The sequence below is a fragment of the Cryptomeria japonica genome, chromosome 5 (genome assembly GCF_030272615.1).
Source record: "Cryptomeria japonica chromosome 5, Sugi_1.0, whole genome shotgun sequence".
Lineage (NCBI taxonomy): Eukaryota > Viridiplantae > Streptophyta > Pinopsida > Cupressales > Cupressaceae > Cryptomeria > Cryptomeria japonica.
In genome coordinates this window covers 519,824,599-519,842,702 of record NC_081409.1, presented here as the reverse complement: position 1 = coordinate 519,842,702, position 18,104 = coordinate 519,824,599, and the positions used below count along the sequence as shown (strand labels likewise).

The following is an 18,104-nucleotide window of genomic DNA, read 5'->3' as shown; positions in this document are numbered from 1 at the left end:
TATCCCGCAATCGTGGCAATCGATCAAAGAAAAAAAAGAGAGAAGACTTCAGCCGGGGATCTGTTGGGCATATGTTGCTCAACCTGTTCTGAAAGGAAGTAGGGTGGCTTATGCCAAATTGGTTGCGACTAGATCTGTTAAAAAAAGAAGAAGAAAAAAAAACTTATACTTTTTCACAGAAAGCATTCATCAGCCCTTTCTATTTTTGAAGTCGGTGAAGCCAAATTTGCAAGCACTGCTGCTACATTGGCCATGTCTGTGCTGTCCCTGCGGCCCAGTGGTAGCAAATATTCTAGTTCTCCTCTCCTCAATAGGTTCAATTTTACTAAACAATCCGGGTAAGTGAACTCTTTATTTCCACCAATGCAATTATTAATTTTTTTTATATAATCTATATCTTTCCAATTTTACGGGTGTTAGTTTTTTGTTTTTTTTGGTTCGTTACAACTCCTATTTGCATATGATTGGTCTTCAATCTATTGGTTTGGCTCATTTGTACATGTGAGAGCGAAACCGAAGGTTTATATTTATTTAGCTTTGAGACACATTGTTTGATATAGTTTAAAGCTCCCAATTCATAATATTTTTTCTATGAAGAGCAGAGGTTGCCGTCCATTTGTTTTCTTTTGAATTATTCTAAATCACATTTGCAGTGGGAAATAGCTACCGTGGACAGTCTTTATTTGGTCATTAGCATTTTCTGTTCTACGCAGTTAAACGGAACATGTATTGAAGTTAAGTTGACCGTAGCTATAACACCATCATGAAATCCTTGTGCAACAGTTATAGGACCCTTGTTCTTTGCTTTGTGATGCAGTAGAAAACAAACCCACTTCAACAACCACCTGAAACACACTTCTACAGCTATGCAAATCTGATTTGAAACAACAAATATTAAGAGATGAACACCAACTTTGAGCAAATAAAAACTTGGAGATTTGTTATTAAAATTTTAATCAACTTTTCATTACATAAACTTGAGCCTATTGGCTTCACATTTCATTATCCCAATCTGATATGGGTCTGCACATAGACCTGCATTAAAATGTATTAACAACAGCAAATGGCTTCTCCAAAAGTCTTCTTTCAAACTCTCCTACTTAAGCTGCACCTGTAGCCAACAAGTTAAACTTTTCACACCCAAAAAAAATCCCAACTCTCTATTCTTCTTCCTAAAATCTGAAGTTCTCCTAGTTTTAGAAAACCTTGCCCAAAAACCAACCAAAACAAAACCCCCAATACTGCTGTCCCCTCCCCACAAAAGCCTTGCACAACCTTTATTTAAAAACACCACAAAAACACCAAAAAAAAAAAGAAAACTGACCCACTACACATCACCCGAAGAATCAAATTAATTCATTTTTGCTAATTTTAGAGTCTGCGGGGACTCCACTACTCAGAGCATGACAGGCAATAAAACTCCCCACTACTTAGTCAAAGTAGACACACACCAAAAAAAAAAATGAAAACCATATTGGGGTATGTGGATGGTCTGCATCAGACACCCAAGGCAGAAATAAATGTTTCATGAGTGAAACTAATACATTTATAATTCATGTGCATGTTCTGCATCCACTTCTCTACCTCATCTTCTTGAATATGCTTAATAGTTTCCTCTGTAATTCAATGTCTTTCCCATTCTTCAATTTTTCTCTTTTTTCTCCTTCTTTTCATATAATTCATCTCTCACCGACATGCACTAGGAAACTTTGGAAAACCATAAGCTTCGATGTGATCCTCTTTAGTAAAATAATCAAATTTATGCATTACCTCTTTCCTTGAAATTGTTGCGACAACTTGTCCATCATCTTTCTCCTTTGCAACATCGTGTTCTTCTCTCTTTGTGTCTTTTAAAAGACACTGCCTTGCTGCAAACTTTTCCTCCTCTACATTCACAACAATGTTAGAAAAACATCCAAGGGATTCTTCTTTTCCATCCCGCAACAAACTATTAGTTACAAAACCAATATCTTCAACAATCTCTTTATCAATCAAAAGATCATCCATCAATACAACTTTCCACTGTTCATCCTCTTCTTCATTTATATCTTCCAACTCTTCCCATTCTCTATCAACTGCTTCAATATACTTCACCAAATCTTCTTTCTCAATTTCTTCTTAGTTAGCTTTAGCAAAACTAACATGTTCACGCTTCATGCCATCTATATCATCTACTAAACAAACTCTTGTATTGCTACATATCTTTTCCATCGCATCATGCAATGGCTTCAACTTATGTTTCACTCCATCCTTCATCAATGAGTAAACATTGGTATATCCATCATGCACTACTCTCCTGTCAAATTGCCAAGGCCTCCCTAACAAAACATGACATGCATCCATAGGCATAATATCACTCATTATCTCATCATAATATGTTCCAATATTAAACTTTACCAAGCTTTGTTCATTGACCAAAACTTTCTTGTCATCTTGTAGCCAAGCTATCCTATATGGATTTGGATGCTTCTTTTTTTCTTTTAGTTTCTTCACCATCTCCTCTAACACCAGGTTGTTAGTGCTCCCACTATCAATAATGACATTACAAACTTTACCCTTGCACTTGCATCTTGTCTTGAACAACTTCTTTCCTTGTGCTAGTTCATTGTCTTCACTTATTAGTGCCCTTCTAGTCATCAGGATTTCTCCTCCTTTGGCTTCTTCTGACTGGGATGAATGCTCTCCTTCTTCATTCATATTTTCTGCCCTATTCTGATCTTCTTGGTCTTTCCTCTTCATGAGGACACTCAGGATTTATGACCTTATTCACTGCATTTGTAGCACATTTCTCTGAAGGTTCCTCTTCTGAACCTCTTCCAGATCTTCCTCGGCCTCTTGAACTTTGATCTCTTGACCCATATGTGTCTTCATATTTCTGATTTTTATTGTTGCCCCCCTCATCAAATTTTTGATTTTTTTGGGGGTTATCATCTCTTTTGAATGTTCTTCCATCGGTCTTTCCTCCTTGGCCTCTTCCTCTCTGTTTATTTTCAAATCTTTTGTTCATTTTGTCCTCAATCTTTAAGGCAATTTGGTATGCATCTTCCATTGGAAGGACTCTCATTAAAGTCATTTCCTCTTGTATGCTTGGCCTCAAGCCATTAATATACCTTGCCACCTTCTCCTTAGTTGCCTTAGAATGCTCGGTTATAATGAAGATTTTGTGAAACTCCTTTGTATACTCTTTTATTCTCTTGGCTCCTTGTTTCAATCTTTGCATCTTCTTGAGTAGATCTAATTCATGGTCTATAGGAATGAATTGTCTCTTCATTGTCTCCACCATTTTGTCCCACTTTGTGAATTTTTTTTCCTTTTCTTCCTCTTTCTAATTGGACTTCTCTCCACCAAATTGAAGCATGTCCTTTTAGCTTGGTTTTAGCAGACCTCACTCTATCAGGATCTCCTATTTCCTCAAACTCAAAATATTTTGTGATGTCCCCTTCTAGTTGACATCTGTCAGCTGAGTAGATTAGCCTATCACTGACCCTCGTAGGCTGATGAGGTTGGGTAGAGAGTCCTCCAAAGTTTGATTCACCACCTTCAGAGCAAGCACTCCAGGTCTGGTCTTCGTTTGAGGTCTCCAGGACTCCGTTTGAGATACTTTCTATTTTTAGCAGTCCTGCTATTTATAGCCAGTAGGTTGGGCAAGGACAGATTATGGTTTGACAGTCTCCAGTTCAGACGACAGACATTTCTGATGAATTGTTAGAGAGATATTAATATTTAATTATTTTTAATTAAATATTAAATGGCGAACTTTAATGTTTTAATGTTTTAAAAAGTCACTTTAAGTTATAACTTAAGTGAGGGTCTATTTCTCATCAGATGGGGCCAGTTTTTATATTCAATGGAAGATGATTTATTTTTGACACTTCAATAGTCAAAAATAAATAATAAAAGTTAAAATATCATTAAAGGCCAAGTCGCACCTTTCTTGGGAATCGCGCCAACCCTAAATGGAGAAGATTAAAGAAGATTTTAGGTCTTCTTTTCATTATGCTAAGTTTTGATATTTTTGTTTGGAGCTCTGAGAGGAGTTTTGGCCTAGGGTTTCAGTAGAAGATTCTTCTGCAGTGATCAGAGGTATCGGTACAGGAAAACGTGGGATTCTTGTGCAACAGCATCAGAGGTTGTGAAATATCAGCTGATCTTGCTCTTTCAGTTGGTTTTATCCAGAAACAAAGATTGGACAGATTGGAAAGGGGTTTATTAATTTTTATGCAAAAGATTGATTGCAGCCGCAGAGTCAGAACAGAGGTAGGAATAAGTGTGTGACAGATGGGGGTTTTGTGCATGTACAGCTTGCTGATCTGCCGTACCTTTCTTCCTTGAAAGGGTACGATTTTTGCTGAGGAGTCGTCCAAAAATTCCAAAACAAATGCCAGAAGGGACGCCTTGCCAATGTCTTTCCATCGGGCTAACATGCGAGTATTTTGGGTCAGTTTAAAATAAATTGCAGCTTGCTGTCATAAAATTTGTGCATGACCAGCAATAGGAAAATAAGGGTTTTAATAAAATATACTGGTATTTATTAGTTCTTCTCTAGCTTGATGTTATTTTTATTTGAGTATTAAATAAATGATGAACGGATGTAATGAGGGTTTGATCAGTGTTGTTGAATATAAATTGATTTCCAGCAAATACCATTAGTTGCTTTTTGTGCTTAAGATTGTCAAAATTCTATTTGCTGTCATTATTTGCAAAGAACACACTTGAAACGCAACAGGTTCAGCAAAACGTTAGTTGTCTCAGTTGAGGGCCTTTTGAGGTTCTTATAGTGGTATCAGAGCTAAATCCTGCCATCCTAAGGGTTTAGCAATTACATGCAGTCGCAGGAAACGGTTTCACACAGGTATTACACACGCAGCAGAGCCTTTCGTGAAGGAGAATAGAGTTTTAACAAGCAGTCAGATACCATGGGTGAAAGGCATACAGGCAGTCCAACTAGAGGTCACAGAGCTGAGGATGAGGAGACAAGAGAATTCTTTAGGACTATGACCACTGGGCAGCAACAGGTTGCGCAGGCTTTACAGACACTCACCACCATGATGGAGCGTATGAATCCTCCAAACCGAAACAATCAAGAACCAGAGGACAATAGGAGTGTAGCCAATATTCCTAGACCTCACAGGGTAGCTACACGCACAGTTGACAGGCCTTCAAGGCCAAATTTTTTGGCAGAAGAACCTGAGGATGTTGCCAGAGCCGAGGCAGAACCTGTTTTTGTTGATAATGTTATGATGGTACATGATGAGTGGAGTCTTCTTCCACCTGATGTGAGGCAGAATCTGAATTTTGATCAGTTAATGAGGCAAAAACAGGAGGTAGAGAGAAACAGGCAAGAGAGGAGGCCTTGTTCTCAACATAGAGATCTTGAGTTTGCCACAAGCAAGCTCACCCTACCTTATTATGATGGCAGAGGTGCAGTTACAACTAGATCTTGGATCCATAAACTGGATACATACTTCACACTGAGACCCATGATTGAAAGGGATGCAATTAAGTTTGCAACCTTACACTTGGACGGTATTGCACATGAGTGGTGGCATAATGGACTCATCACTCTCCAACATGATGAGATTACCACCTACCAGGAGTTCGCTGATTTGTTAGTTGAGAGGTTTGATAAAAAAGACCCCGAGTCATACTTCCGGGAGTTAGCACAGCTGAAACAAACAGGGAACTTGGAGGTGTATTTTTCAGAGTTTTTGAAGCTGTCATACATGGTAAATAACATGTCAAATCAGCGATTAGTAGTGTTGTTTATAGAGGGACTCATGGAGCCTTTGAGAGGCTGGGTAAAGACATTTGATCCCCCAACACTTCTACTCGCCATTAAAAAGGCACGGAGTATGGATGTGACAGCCACTCAAAATAAATTTGGGACAAAAGGATCAACATCTTTCAAAGATAATAGGAATTCCAGCAAAGGGAAAGAAAAATCAGACTTTAGAAATGATTACAAGCCAAAGCCAACAGCCCCTCCCTTAGATCGGGAGACACTTAACGATTTAAGGCAAAAGAAACTCTGTTTTTATTGCAAAGGTCCATATGATGCCAACCATGATTGTCCTTTGAGGCCTAAGGGCAAGGCAAACAGAGTAATGTGGGCATATTATGAAGATTCTGAATCTGATCATGAAGGTCAGCCTGCTGGTTATGAGAATTTAGAGGCTGAAGATGACACACAGGGTCCTCCGAGACTCGACAAAATGGATGCAGAAGGTGATGAGCACCTTAAGGAGGCACTTCTCATGAGTATTCGACAGGAAGGGTCATTTAGAATGAGAGGAGTACTTGCTGGTCAGAAAGTTATTACACTGCTGGATACCGGAGCCACACATAACTTTATTGATGCCAGGTTGGTGGAGAAGAGAGGAATCCAAACAGAGGAGTTTGAGGGCATTCGCGTGAGGGTGGCAGATGGTTACACTTTAAAGTGTAATAGGATGATCACACAACTCCCATTACGTGTAAACAATTATGAATTTGAGACTGATTTCTATGTGGTTCAGATGGGAGACACAGATTTGGTCCTTGGTATGAAGTGGTTGCATGAACTAGGCAAGTTTACACTTGACTTGCAGGAGATGGAGATGTCTTTCACCATTGATGAGAAAACACATGTGCTGAAAGCGATTAAGGACAGCAATTTCAGAATGATTACACTCAGGCGGATGCAGAGGCTTGTACGCCATGATCAGACTGAGTGGGTAGCAGAGTGTATGATCATGCTTAAAAAGTTGAATATCATCCGAACATTCAGATACTGAGAACCAAACATAGAAAGGTTTTCAGTGACGTACCATCAGGGAGGCCACCAGATAGGGGTTTTGAGCACATCATTGAGCTAGAGGAGGGAGCGAAGCCAGTAATGATTACTCCATATAGACATCCGAAGCGCCTGAAAGATGAAATAGATAAAACCATGCAGGAGCTTCTGGCCATGGGACATATTCGGCCTAGTAAGTCCCCCTTTGCTTCTTCAGTTGTTTTGGTGAAGAAGGATGGCACATTGCGGATGTGTATTGATTACAGGGTCCTTAATAGGCGGATGATCAAAAACAGATATCCCATCCCGCGTATTGATGAGCTCATAGATGAATTACATGGGGCTTGTTATTTTTCAAAGATTGATTTGAGATCAGGCTATCACTAGATCAGTGTTCGTGAGCAGGATATTGAGAAGACTGCTTTTCGTTGTCATTATGGACATTTTGAGTTTGTGGTTATGCCATTTGGGCTAACCAATGCTCCTGCTACTGTCGAGTCCACAATGAACAAAGTCTTCAGACATCAGTTGAGGAAATCAGTATTGGTGTTCTTTGATGATATACTGGTTTACAGTCGTACTTGGGAGGAGCACCTCAGTCACCTAGATACAGTTTTGAGCATTCTGAGCAGGGAGTCCTTGTATGCCAAGGAATCCAAATGTGACCTTGGAATGACTGAGTTATTGTACTTGGGCCATATTATCAGTGCAGAGGGAGTGCGGATGGATCCCGAGAAGATCTGTGCTATTGTAGATTGGCCTACTCCAGTGAACCTCACTCAGTTGCGTGGGTTCTTGGGCCTATGTGGTTTCTATCGCCGTTTTGTAAACGGTTATTTGCGCCATGCGGCACCTTTGACAGACTTGATGAAAAAGGGTGCCTTCTTATGGACTCCTAAGACCCAGGAGTGTTTTGAGAGGTTCAAGGAGCTCATGACTTCATGTCCAGTACTTGCTACACCTGACTTCTCGAAGTCATTTGAGTTACAATGTGATGCCTCTGGTGAGGGCATTGGGGCGGTGCTTATGCAGGACAAACACCCTATTGCTTATGAGAGTAGGAAACTCCATGGATCTGAGAGAATTTACAGCATTTATGATAAGGAAATGTTGGCCATAATGCATGCATTGGCCAAGTTTAGACAGTACTTAGTGGGCAGCAAGTTCTGCATTAAGACTGACCACAATAGTTTGAGACATTTCCTTGGGCAGCGTGACTTAAATGACAGGCAACAAAAGTGGGTCAGCAAACTTACAACTTTGATATTTCCTATATCAAAGGCACACAGAATGTAGTTGTAGATGCCTTGTCACGTCGTCCCCACCTGAATTCTATGGTCCAAATAGTAGAGGATTGGCGGCATATTATAGTGGCAGAGTACGCCAAAGATAGTTGGGCTGCAGGTGTGATAGAGGGGTCAGTAATGGACAGCAGCTATACAGTTGTAAATGAATTGATCATTTACAAGAGGAGAGTGTACTTGATCCCAGGATCAGAGTTGAGGAGTAGGGTACTGCGGTTCTGTCATGATGAACCGATAGCAGGACATCCCGGGTTTTTCAAAACCTACAAACAGGTGCGTGAGCGCTTCACGTGGAAAGGGCTCAAGGCGGATGTTCTACAGTATGTTAGAGAGTGCCTTGTTTGTCAGCAGAATAAACAGGAGCATACATACCCTGTTGGTTTACTTTAGCCACTTCCAATTCCTGACAGGAAGTGGGAATGTTTGTCTATGGATTTCATCATAGGGTTACCGAGAGCGCAGGGACGTGATTGCATATTTGTGGTTGTGGATCGTTTGACGAAGTATGCTCACTTCTATCTGATCACCACCACTTATTCAGCTATTCAGGTAGCAGAGTTATTCTTCAGAGAGGTATTCAAATTACATGGGTTGCCTCGGACTATTGTCAGTGATAGGGACACGCGGTTTTTGAGCCACTTTTGGCAAGAGCTTTTCAGACTCTGTGGGACCGATCTTACACCGAGCACTAGTTACCACCCTCAGACTGATGGCCAGACTGAGATAGTTAACAAATGGGTGGAGGGATACCTCAGGAACTATATTTTAGGGCAGCAAAAGGCGTGGGTGAAGTGGATTTACCTTTATGAGTACTGTTACAATACCACTCACCACATGTCCATTCAGATGACTCCATTTACAGCATTGTACGGGTATGAACCTCCCAGTTTCATTGACTTATTGCTGAGTGACAGTAGGGTGCCTAGTGCGGGAGACATGATACAGGAGAGTCAGGACATTGTGAAGACTTAAGGAAAATATAGCCAAGGCACAAAATCAGCAAAAACAATATGCTGATTAGAAGAGGACAGAGAGGTCATTTGAGGTAGGAGACATGGTGTATTTGATGTTGCAGCCTTATCGACAGTCTACTCTCAGGAGGAGTGGAGCAGAGAAGCTCAAGCCTCGATATTATGGCCCTTTCAGAGTAACCAGGCGTATAGGTGAGGTGGCTTATGAGTTGGATTTACCGGCAGATAGCAGAGTACACAATGGGTTTCATGTGTCACGTCTCAAAAAGGCGTTGGGACACCGTTGTAAAGCGGAAAATCGCGATCGAACCCTAGCTGCTCTCCCCTCTTCCAACTCCAAGGAGAGAGAAGGGAGATTCACTAGGGTTGATGGTTTTCACTTAGGGGAGAGACTTTACATTCAAAAGAGGGGTTGAAACCCACAAGATCCAATCCCACACAATGCAAGATTGGATGCTAAATGTGTTTCAAGGGTTAAGAAAGCAAGGCTACCCTCTTTTGTAAAGAATGTTGATAGAAGAATTAAGCTAGGAATGCATAGAAAGTGACAAAGATTCGCTTATAAACTGAGATAGGGATACAGTATGAAGCTGCGGACCTGGAATTAGCAGTAAAATGTCGATACGGCGCTGTCCTGCAAATTCGAGCAAAAGTTGTCGGGACGATGGCGCCCGAGCGCCACGGTCCTCCGAAAAATCCGTGAAACGAAGGGGGATCTGTTCGTCTCTGCACAAGGATTCCAGATCTTCAATTTCAGTCGCGTACCTGCAACCTACACACAGAAAAGCGAAGACGATTGGGGGGTTAGGGATTAGGGGTTTGCCTTTAGGTCAAACCCCGGTTTTGGAATTAACCAAGAAATGAGCAAGTGCTGTAAATGTAAATGTATGTAAAACAAGTACTAATACCTTGTTCTAAGGATGTTTGTATCCTTATGTGCGAAGGTATAGATGTTGTATGTTGTTGTAATATGTAGTATGTGATCTCCTCTTCAATGGTTGGATCCTTGTCTTGAATGCAACACTTGGCCTTGAATGGAGACTTAGAAGGAATGCTTGAATGTTTGAATGTTTGAGTATAGTTTCCACGCTTGTATACATATGTCCTTCTTACTTTCATCTTCTCCCCAAAATGTGAGAGAAAATGTAGTTTATATACTTGTCATTTAGGGCTGATAGACTGATTTTCCCGACCTTAGGCCGACCAGGAAAGTTAATTTCCAAATTGCAAACAAAAAGACCCGAGACCCCTTAGGAGACCGGGCCCAAAATAGGACCCAGGGACCAGGGCGCTGGGCGCTCTGGTCCCACCTCCCGGGACAGCAGGGTGCAAAGGAGGTTCAGGCCAGGGTGCTTGAAAATGCAGTTTTCAGTGTCGTGAGCAAGTTTCGGGGTCTCCATTCAGGTTGCGTGTTGCGTCGCCATCGTGAAGACCGAAATGCAGTCGAAATTGCAAGTGTCGCAATTTTAGGACGCTACAACCGTATTGTTCCTTCCACGGTCTTACCACCCTTGGATGATGAGGGAAAGTTGATACTCGTACCTGAGGCTATCATTGAGTTCAGGGAGAGGAATTTCAGGAGATGAACTATCACAGAATACCTGGTGAAATGGAAGGATTTGCTGGTAGAGGATGCTACTTGGGAGAGCGAGGAGATTTTATAGCATCCGGAGTTGAGATTGCTTGAGGACAAGCAATTTTGGGAGGGGCGAACTGTGATGTCCCCTTCTAGTTGACATCTGTCAGCTGAGTAGATTAGCCTATCACTGACCCTCGTAGGCTGATGAGGTTGGGTAGAGGGTCCTCCAGAGTTTGATTCACCACCTTCAGAGCAAGCACTCCAGGTCTGGGCTTCGTTTGAGGTCTCCAGGACTCCGTTTGAGATACTTTCTATTTTTAGCAGTCCTGCTATTTATAGCCAGTAGGTTGGGCAAGGACACATTATGGTTTGGCAGTCTCCAGTTCAGACGGCAGGCATTTCTGATGAATACTTAGAGAGATATTAATATTTAATTATTTTTAATTAAATATTAAATGGCGAACTTTAATGTTTTAATGTTTTAAAAAGTCACTTTAAGTTATAACTTAAGTGAGGGTCTATTTCTCATCAGATGGGGCCAGTTTTTATATTAAATGGAAGATGATTTATTTTTGACACTTCAATAGTCAAAAATAAATAATAAAAGTTAAAACGTCATTAAAGGCCAAGTTGCACCTTTCTTGGGAATCGCGCCAACCCTAAATGGAGAAGATTAAAGAAGATTTTAGGTCTTTTTTTTCATTATGCTAAGTTTTGATATTTTTGTTTGGAGCTCTGAGAGGAGTTTTGGCCTAGGGTTTCAGCAGAAGATTCTTCTGCAGTGATCAGAGGTATCGGTACAGGAAAACGTGGGATTCTTGTGCAACAGCATCAGAGGTTGTGAAATATTAGCTGATCTTGCTCTTTCAGTTGGTTTTATCCAGAAACCAAGATTGGACAGATTGGAAAGGGGTTTATTAATTTTTATGCAAAAGATTGATTGCAGCCGCAGAGTCAGAACAGAGGTAGGAATAAGTGTAGAACAGATGGGGGTTTTGTGCATGTACAGCTTGCTGATCTGCCGTACCTTTCTTCCTTGAAAGGGTACGATTTTTGCTGAGGAGTCGTCCAAAAATTCCGAAACAAATGCCAGAAGGGACGCCTTGCCAATGTCTTTCCATCGGGCTAACATGCGAGTATTTCGGGTCAGTTTAAAATAAATTGCAGCTTGCTGTCATAAAATCTATGCATGACCAGCAATAGGAAAATAAGGGTTTTAACAAAATATACTGGTATTTATCAGTTCTTCTCTAGCTTGATGTTATTTTTATTTGAGTATTAAATAAATGATGAACGGATGTAATAAGGGTTTGATCAGTGTTGTTGAATATAAATTGATTTCCAACAAATACCATTAGTTGCTTTTTGTGCTTAAGATTGTCAAAATTCTATTTGCTGTCATTATTTGCAAAGAACACACTTGAAACACAACAGGTTCAGCAAAACGTTAGTTGTCTCAGTTGAGGGCCTTTTGAGTTTCTTACATATTCTTCCATATCATTCAGCCAATCTACCTATTCTTCTGGATTGAAATTCCCACTAAATGTAGGAACATCGATCTTGGGTCTTTTTCCTATCCTTGATAATGCAATTACCAATGGGTCATTTGCAACTACTGCCACTGCTTCTCTTTGCTCAGTTGTTTGGCTGGCATTCTCCAAAATCTCTTCTTCTTCATCACTCACTGGGTCTCTCATTCTTGCAAACCCTCTTCTAATCTCTTCTTGTAAGGTTTCGACTTGTTTTCTTAAGGCTCTAAAATCATCATCATGAACAAAATTACCACCTCTTCCCCTGCTTCTAACTCCAACTCTACCCCAACCACGTGGGACTCCTTTTGCATTCATTTTACCAACACCCACAAACTCGACCTTGGTGCAAGTTGCCTCCCTCTGGTGAATCTGCTAGAGTTTTTTGGCTTTGATACCACTGATGCAGTAGAAAACAAACCCATTTCAACAACCACGTGAAACACACTTCTAGAACTATGCAAATCTGATTTGAAACAACAAATATTAAGAGACGAACACCAAATTTGAGCAAATAAAAACTTGAGCTTTTCTATTAAAATTTTAATCAACTTTTCATTACATAAACTTGAGCCTATTGGCTTCACATTTCATTATCCCAATCTGATATGGTTTTGCACATAGACTTGCAACAAAATGCATTAACAACAGCAAATGGCTTCTCCAAAAGCCTTCTTTCAAACTCTCCTACTTAAGCTGCACCTGAAGCCAACAAGTTAAACTTTCCACACCAAAAAAAACAACCCCAACTCTCTATCCTTCTTCCTAAAATCTGAAGTTCTCCTTGTTTCAAAAAAACTTGCACAAAAACTAACCAAAACAAAACTCCCAATACTGTTGTCCCCTCCCCACAAATGCCTTGCACAACTTTTATTTAAAAACACCACAAAAACACCAAAAAAAGAAAACTGACCCACTACACACCACCCGAAGAATCAAATAAATTCATTCTTGCTAATTTTAGAGTTTGCAGGGACTCCGCTACTCTGAGCATGACAGGCAATAAAACTCCCCACTAGTTAGTCAAAGTAGACACAAAAAACAAATTTGAAAATCATATTGGGGTATGTGGATGCCCTGCATCACTTTGACTTTGTTAGGAAAATGCAAATGTTGTTGACCAACATAATAAATTTATCACAACATTGCACGCAAAGCCTACCTTGATAGTTTAGATAGTCTGAAATAGTCTTGCGTATTTTTTCTTCATAGCGACTAGTTTTGATCACTTAGTAGTAGTGTAACATTCAACCTTTGGAGTGTGAATTCCAATTCATTTGGATGGGAAATACTTAACATTGGATGTTTGAAGGTGAAGAATAAATTATTTTAATGTCCATGAGGCTAAAAATAGTCTATGGGACAGACCGCCTCACAAGTTGACTTCTGCATTTTAGTCCTTTTTCTATGCAACATGATGATGAGTGCCCCCAACTTCATGATGATGAGTGCCCTCAACTTCTCTCCAATCCCCTCACTGAATAAATTATCCCAAGAGCTAGCTGCCAAGGTATTTATATAGCTGTCCATGCTGTCCTTGAAAGTGTCACACTCTAAAATGAAGTGTTTTTCTGTTTTCACTTAATCGGAAGTGCAAAAAATACACTCTTTCTTCCCAAGTTTCTTTTGGTCTTTCCAATGTTTGGTTTCACAACAGAGTTGATGAGAGTTAGTTCTTGACTAAGGAATAAGAATTTTGCCTCTCCAAGGGATATGGGTCCCTATGTACACTTTTTGACAATGGTTACAAGTGGGATTAAACTCTTCAATATAATAATTTTTCTTTCTCCCTAGCCTTTCATCCTAAGTGCGCTTGTGGAACTTATCCATAACAAAAGCCTTTATCTTTTTACCATTTGTAGGGCACATGTTCAAGTAAATATTCCATTTACTAAACCATTTGCTATTTTGTCTCATCCAAGTCTTCTTTCATTTGCACATTGTGTCATTGAAGACAACCTTAGGCCATTTGTCCTCTTCTATTTGCTCAATTTTTTAAAATATCTTAAGAGTCTCACCATAACAATTGCTTCAACAGGCATAGCCCCCACTTCACTCAACATGATATCATAAGGGTCTGAATTTTTCATTTTGAACTTGTTTGTAATCAAGCATTTTTGAATTTTCTCAATATTCTTCAACTGTAAATTAGAGGTACCATTGGCCCACAATTAACAACCATAGAATACAATTGGAAGCACTCATAGCCCAAAAAGAGTTTGGTTAGTCTTCCAATCCCATAGCTCTGCCTCTCTGCACCTATTATGAAAAGCATAAAACACTTTCCAGCCTCCCAAAGTTCTCTTCTTTCTGCAACCTTCCCAACTTAGATTTTTGTTGAAGTCATTTATGAGGTATTTGTAATTTGCCACTTCTTCAAGAGAACTGCCTTCAAAGTAGAACTTATGTTGGCTATGTTTTCTTTTGTTAGAGAAAATTATCACTCTCATCTTGCTAATACTGACTTGCATACCCACCATTCTACAAAATTGCTCAAGGGAAAGTAAGTGCTCTTGCAAGCCAAGAGCAAATTTAGCAATTAGAATAAGGTCATCTGCATACAAAAGAAGCCTTATAACAAACTTGCCCAAATGAACACCATCACCTCCTTGCAAGCTTAACCATTCTTCAAGTTTGTCAACGTATAAACCAAAAAGGGTAGGGGACTATGGGCATCCTTGCTTGACCCCGATATCACTCTTAAAACTTTCGGAGATGTCAGCTGAAGTTTTGATTTTGACTTTTACCTCCTCATACAGCCTATGAACAGCTGCTCTAAGATGCATAAGAACCCCAAGTCCTTCATTCTGTGCCAAAGCTTAACTCTAGGGACTATGCCAAAAGCTTTTTTGAAATCAACAAAGCAACAAAAGGCTTCCTCTTTTTCCTTCCAAAATTTTCAATGACGCACCTTTAAGTTATACGGTGATCAACAATGGAATGCTTAGGTCTCAAACCTGCTTTCCCTTTAGCTCATTTATCTCTTCCTTCTCCCCACTTGTTGATTCTATTTTCAGTCATACTACCAAATAACTTTGCAAACAAAGGATTTATCATAATGGTCCTATAATTGGAGGGATTATTGATGTCACCACTTTTTAAAAGAGGTATTGCTAAGCAAGTTGTCCAATCTATAGGGAACTTCTGCTAAATGTTGTTGAAATTTTTTGTAATGTGAGGTGCAAGAATTTTCATACTCCACTTTAGATACTCTGCTTGAAGTTCAACTAAGTCTTTTGCTTTACCAACACCCAACTTCTTAATACCCATCTTGATCTCTTGTACGATGAAAAACTAAGTAGGGGTGTTGACCAAAGGGGGATGGACAACCTACGAATCTTGCTCATAAAGCTGCCTTGCGCAATCAAACCATTGAGAAGATGTAATATAATTTTCAGTTTGTCTCTTTCTTGGTTGACGCTCCTTTCAAAATAACTTGGGGTTAGTTTTTCCAAGGTACATTAGCTCTTCCCTCCTTGTGACAATGAAATCAGCTTTTTCTTTCTTAAAATCTGCTTGTAAACTTTGAGGTTTAGTTTTTTGTTGTTTGTTTCTTTCAAAATTCTCCTTGACTTTTTGTATTCCTCATCAAACCAAGCATTAATCAAAAAGCTATTTGTTTTAGATTTTGTATTTTTTTCTCTTTTACATTCAACAAGTGCCCTTTGAATTAGATTTGTTAGCTCAGGACTATAAAGGCCATGGAGCGGAATTTTCTCTTCCTAAAAAAGCCTCTCTAGCGCCATCTGGAAGTGCCCTTTGAATTATATTACTTTGAGGGCTAATGGAAGCCCCCCACATTCCTTGTAGACACTCCTCGCTATTTATTGGTCAATGCTTATGGGCAACATTCCATCAGTTTGTGGAAAGGCATGGAAAGAAAACAGACTCCAACTGTCATCCTTAGTCAAATCTTGCATTTGCATGAGTGATGAAGGCAAAATACCCAAGTGGGAGAGCACAATAGTACTTCTTGAAGTGGCAATGATGATGTTGGAATTCTGGTGTGGAAAGAGAGGCACACACAGCTCCTCTACAAGTAGGTTGCACTTGCACTCTCAAACATCATCTAGAAACAGGGCAAACTTGTAATTTGTCATGCTTCCATTAACCAATTTTTCAAATGGTCTTCCTCTCTAGTCTGTAGTGTTTCATCTACTTTAAGAGCTATTTGTTTGACAAGATCGCTTCTGAGAGCATTGAAAGATGCATTTTGTGAAACAGTAAGCCGAAGCATCAAGTCATGAGTCTGTACCTGGCTATTGTTGAAGGTTCATTTCAGTAGCAGAGTCTTACCAGCCCCGCTCATCCCAACAAGGCCGAATCTTGACAATTTTTTGTGTTGGTGTGAATGAATGAGCTCCACAAGTGTGTTTGATGCAGAATCTTGTCCAACAATGAGTGCCTCCTCAATATACTTCTGGTTGGAAGTGGCTGAAAAAGTGAACGGAAAGAGATCTCCAGATGTGCCACTGCCGGCAAGTGGTGGAGTAGGCAGATTAAGAGAATTTACTCTCTCTTTGATCTGCTCAAGCACTTGCTGATTGGCTAGTTGTAGCAAAGCTACAAGAGGTGTAGAGGCTAAATGCATTTCCAAATTTGGAAGGAGCTACCTGATCTTTCTGCTCATTTTGTCATGAGAAAAGAGATGAGAGTGTGAGGATACAACGCAGTGCTGGGTCAAATCAGATGCTTCCTCCAGAAGAGCATTCAAGTCGTTCAACCAGCTTTTGACGGTGGAGGGCAAAGGACGGTGGTGAGATGATGTACTCAAAGCCTTTCCATAGTCCTGCAATTCCACATTCATTCTTTTAATTTTGAGAAGCAGAATTTTGAGCTCATCCAATTCTTTCTTGCATCAGATGGCAACATTGATACGACTAAGAATTTGATTTCCAAGTGATTGAATGGCGTAACCAATCATTCGAGAGCTCACAGGAGTAGGACCACTTATTTTTCAGGCACCTCAGAAAGAATATTGAAAACAGGGGAAGATGTACCAATAGGAGCTAAAGCTGTGGTTGGAGAAGCAGACTAATCTACTGGCTTGTCTGAAACGCAAACGCTATCTTTACCATTTGATATGAAATGCTATTAATTTCTAAATGTATGTTGAAGTTTCTAAATGCAAGTTCCTATTTTGAAGAAATCTTTTAAAACTTCCAAAAACAAAAATGCAGAGCAGATTTGAAGTTTCCAAAAACAAAAATGGAGAGCAGAAATCTAAGACATAGTTTCTGAAACTTTTTATCTTGTAAACTAATCTAATTAATAATTTGTGATCTTGTATAATAAATTGTAAAATGCAGATGGCAATTCAGATAAGGATAGATAACATATTAACAACTGCCTCTCTTAGAGGCAAGTTTCTATATCCATTGATTTGGCGATTTCTGTTTATTTTGGTTTAAAATATTTGAGCTCAGAGTCTTCAATGAGGTTGATAGTCTATGTTTGCATTTATGCATGCTCAAGCTTGGCAGCTTTTTGGAGAGTGAAGTTGTTTTTCTATTATTTCAACAATTATACTTGCTCAAGCTTTATAGCTTTTTGGAAGGTGAAGCTATTTTTCTGTTCTTTCAACAATTATAGATGCATATGTTTATGTTTGATTTAAAGCATACATCATCTTATACTCCCTATTTGTATTACACAGGTAATTGGTAAATAATTGAATAATATTAACAGAGATCAATAGATCTTTATATTCAAGAAGAAAGATGATGTTTCCTTAGGCACCGATCGTGAAGAATAGAAACATTCTATTCTAGCTAACAGCTAACTAAGTATTTACAAAATATTACAGTAGATAACCATTAACAATAAATAGAAACTATCTATTATCGTAATACCCTCCCTTAATGGTTAATCTATCCACTACATCAAGTTGTCCTCTGAATTTGACAAAGTTATCTGGACCAAGTGGCTTGGTGAGAATGTCTGCAGTCT

General features: G+C 39.6%; 1 protein-coding gene across 3 annotated transcripts; it reads left to right on the top strand.

Annotated features, from left to right (window-relative positions):
• The first annotated feature begins 332 nt into the window (after window positions 1–332).
• LOC131876354 (uncharacterized) lies at window positions 333–17,604 on the top strand. Of its 3 annotated transcripts, none has more exons than XM_059221500.1 (2): window positions 333–16,911; window positions 17,018–17,604. In XM_059221500.1, the coding sequence occupies exon 1, from the start codon at window positions 4,917–4,919 to the stop codon at window positions 6,771–6,773; it is 1,857 nt and encodes a 618-aa protein (XP_059077483.1). In that variant the 5' UTR covers window positions 333–4,916; the 3' UTR covers window positions 6,774–16,911; window positions 17,018–17,604. The 3 variants fall into 3 exon arrangements, with proteins under 3 accessions (XP_059077483.1, XP_059077484.1, XP_059077482.1); XM_059221501.1 differs by having other exon boundaries at window positions 333–16,194; window positions 16,380–17,486; XM_059221499.1 differs by having other exon boundaries at window positions 333–16,921; window positions 17,018–17,484.
• Window positions 17,605–18,104: the final 500 nt, after the last annotated feature.

What these genes read in the sequence shown, in the direction of transcription:
- LOC131876354 (XM_059221500.1), top strand. Translation starts at nt 4,917, where the DNA reads ATGGGTGAAAGGCATACAGGCAGTCCAACTAGAGGTCACAGAGCTGAG.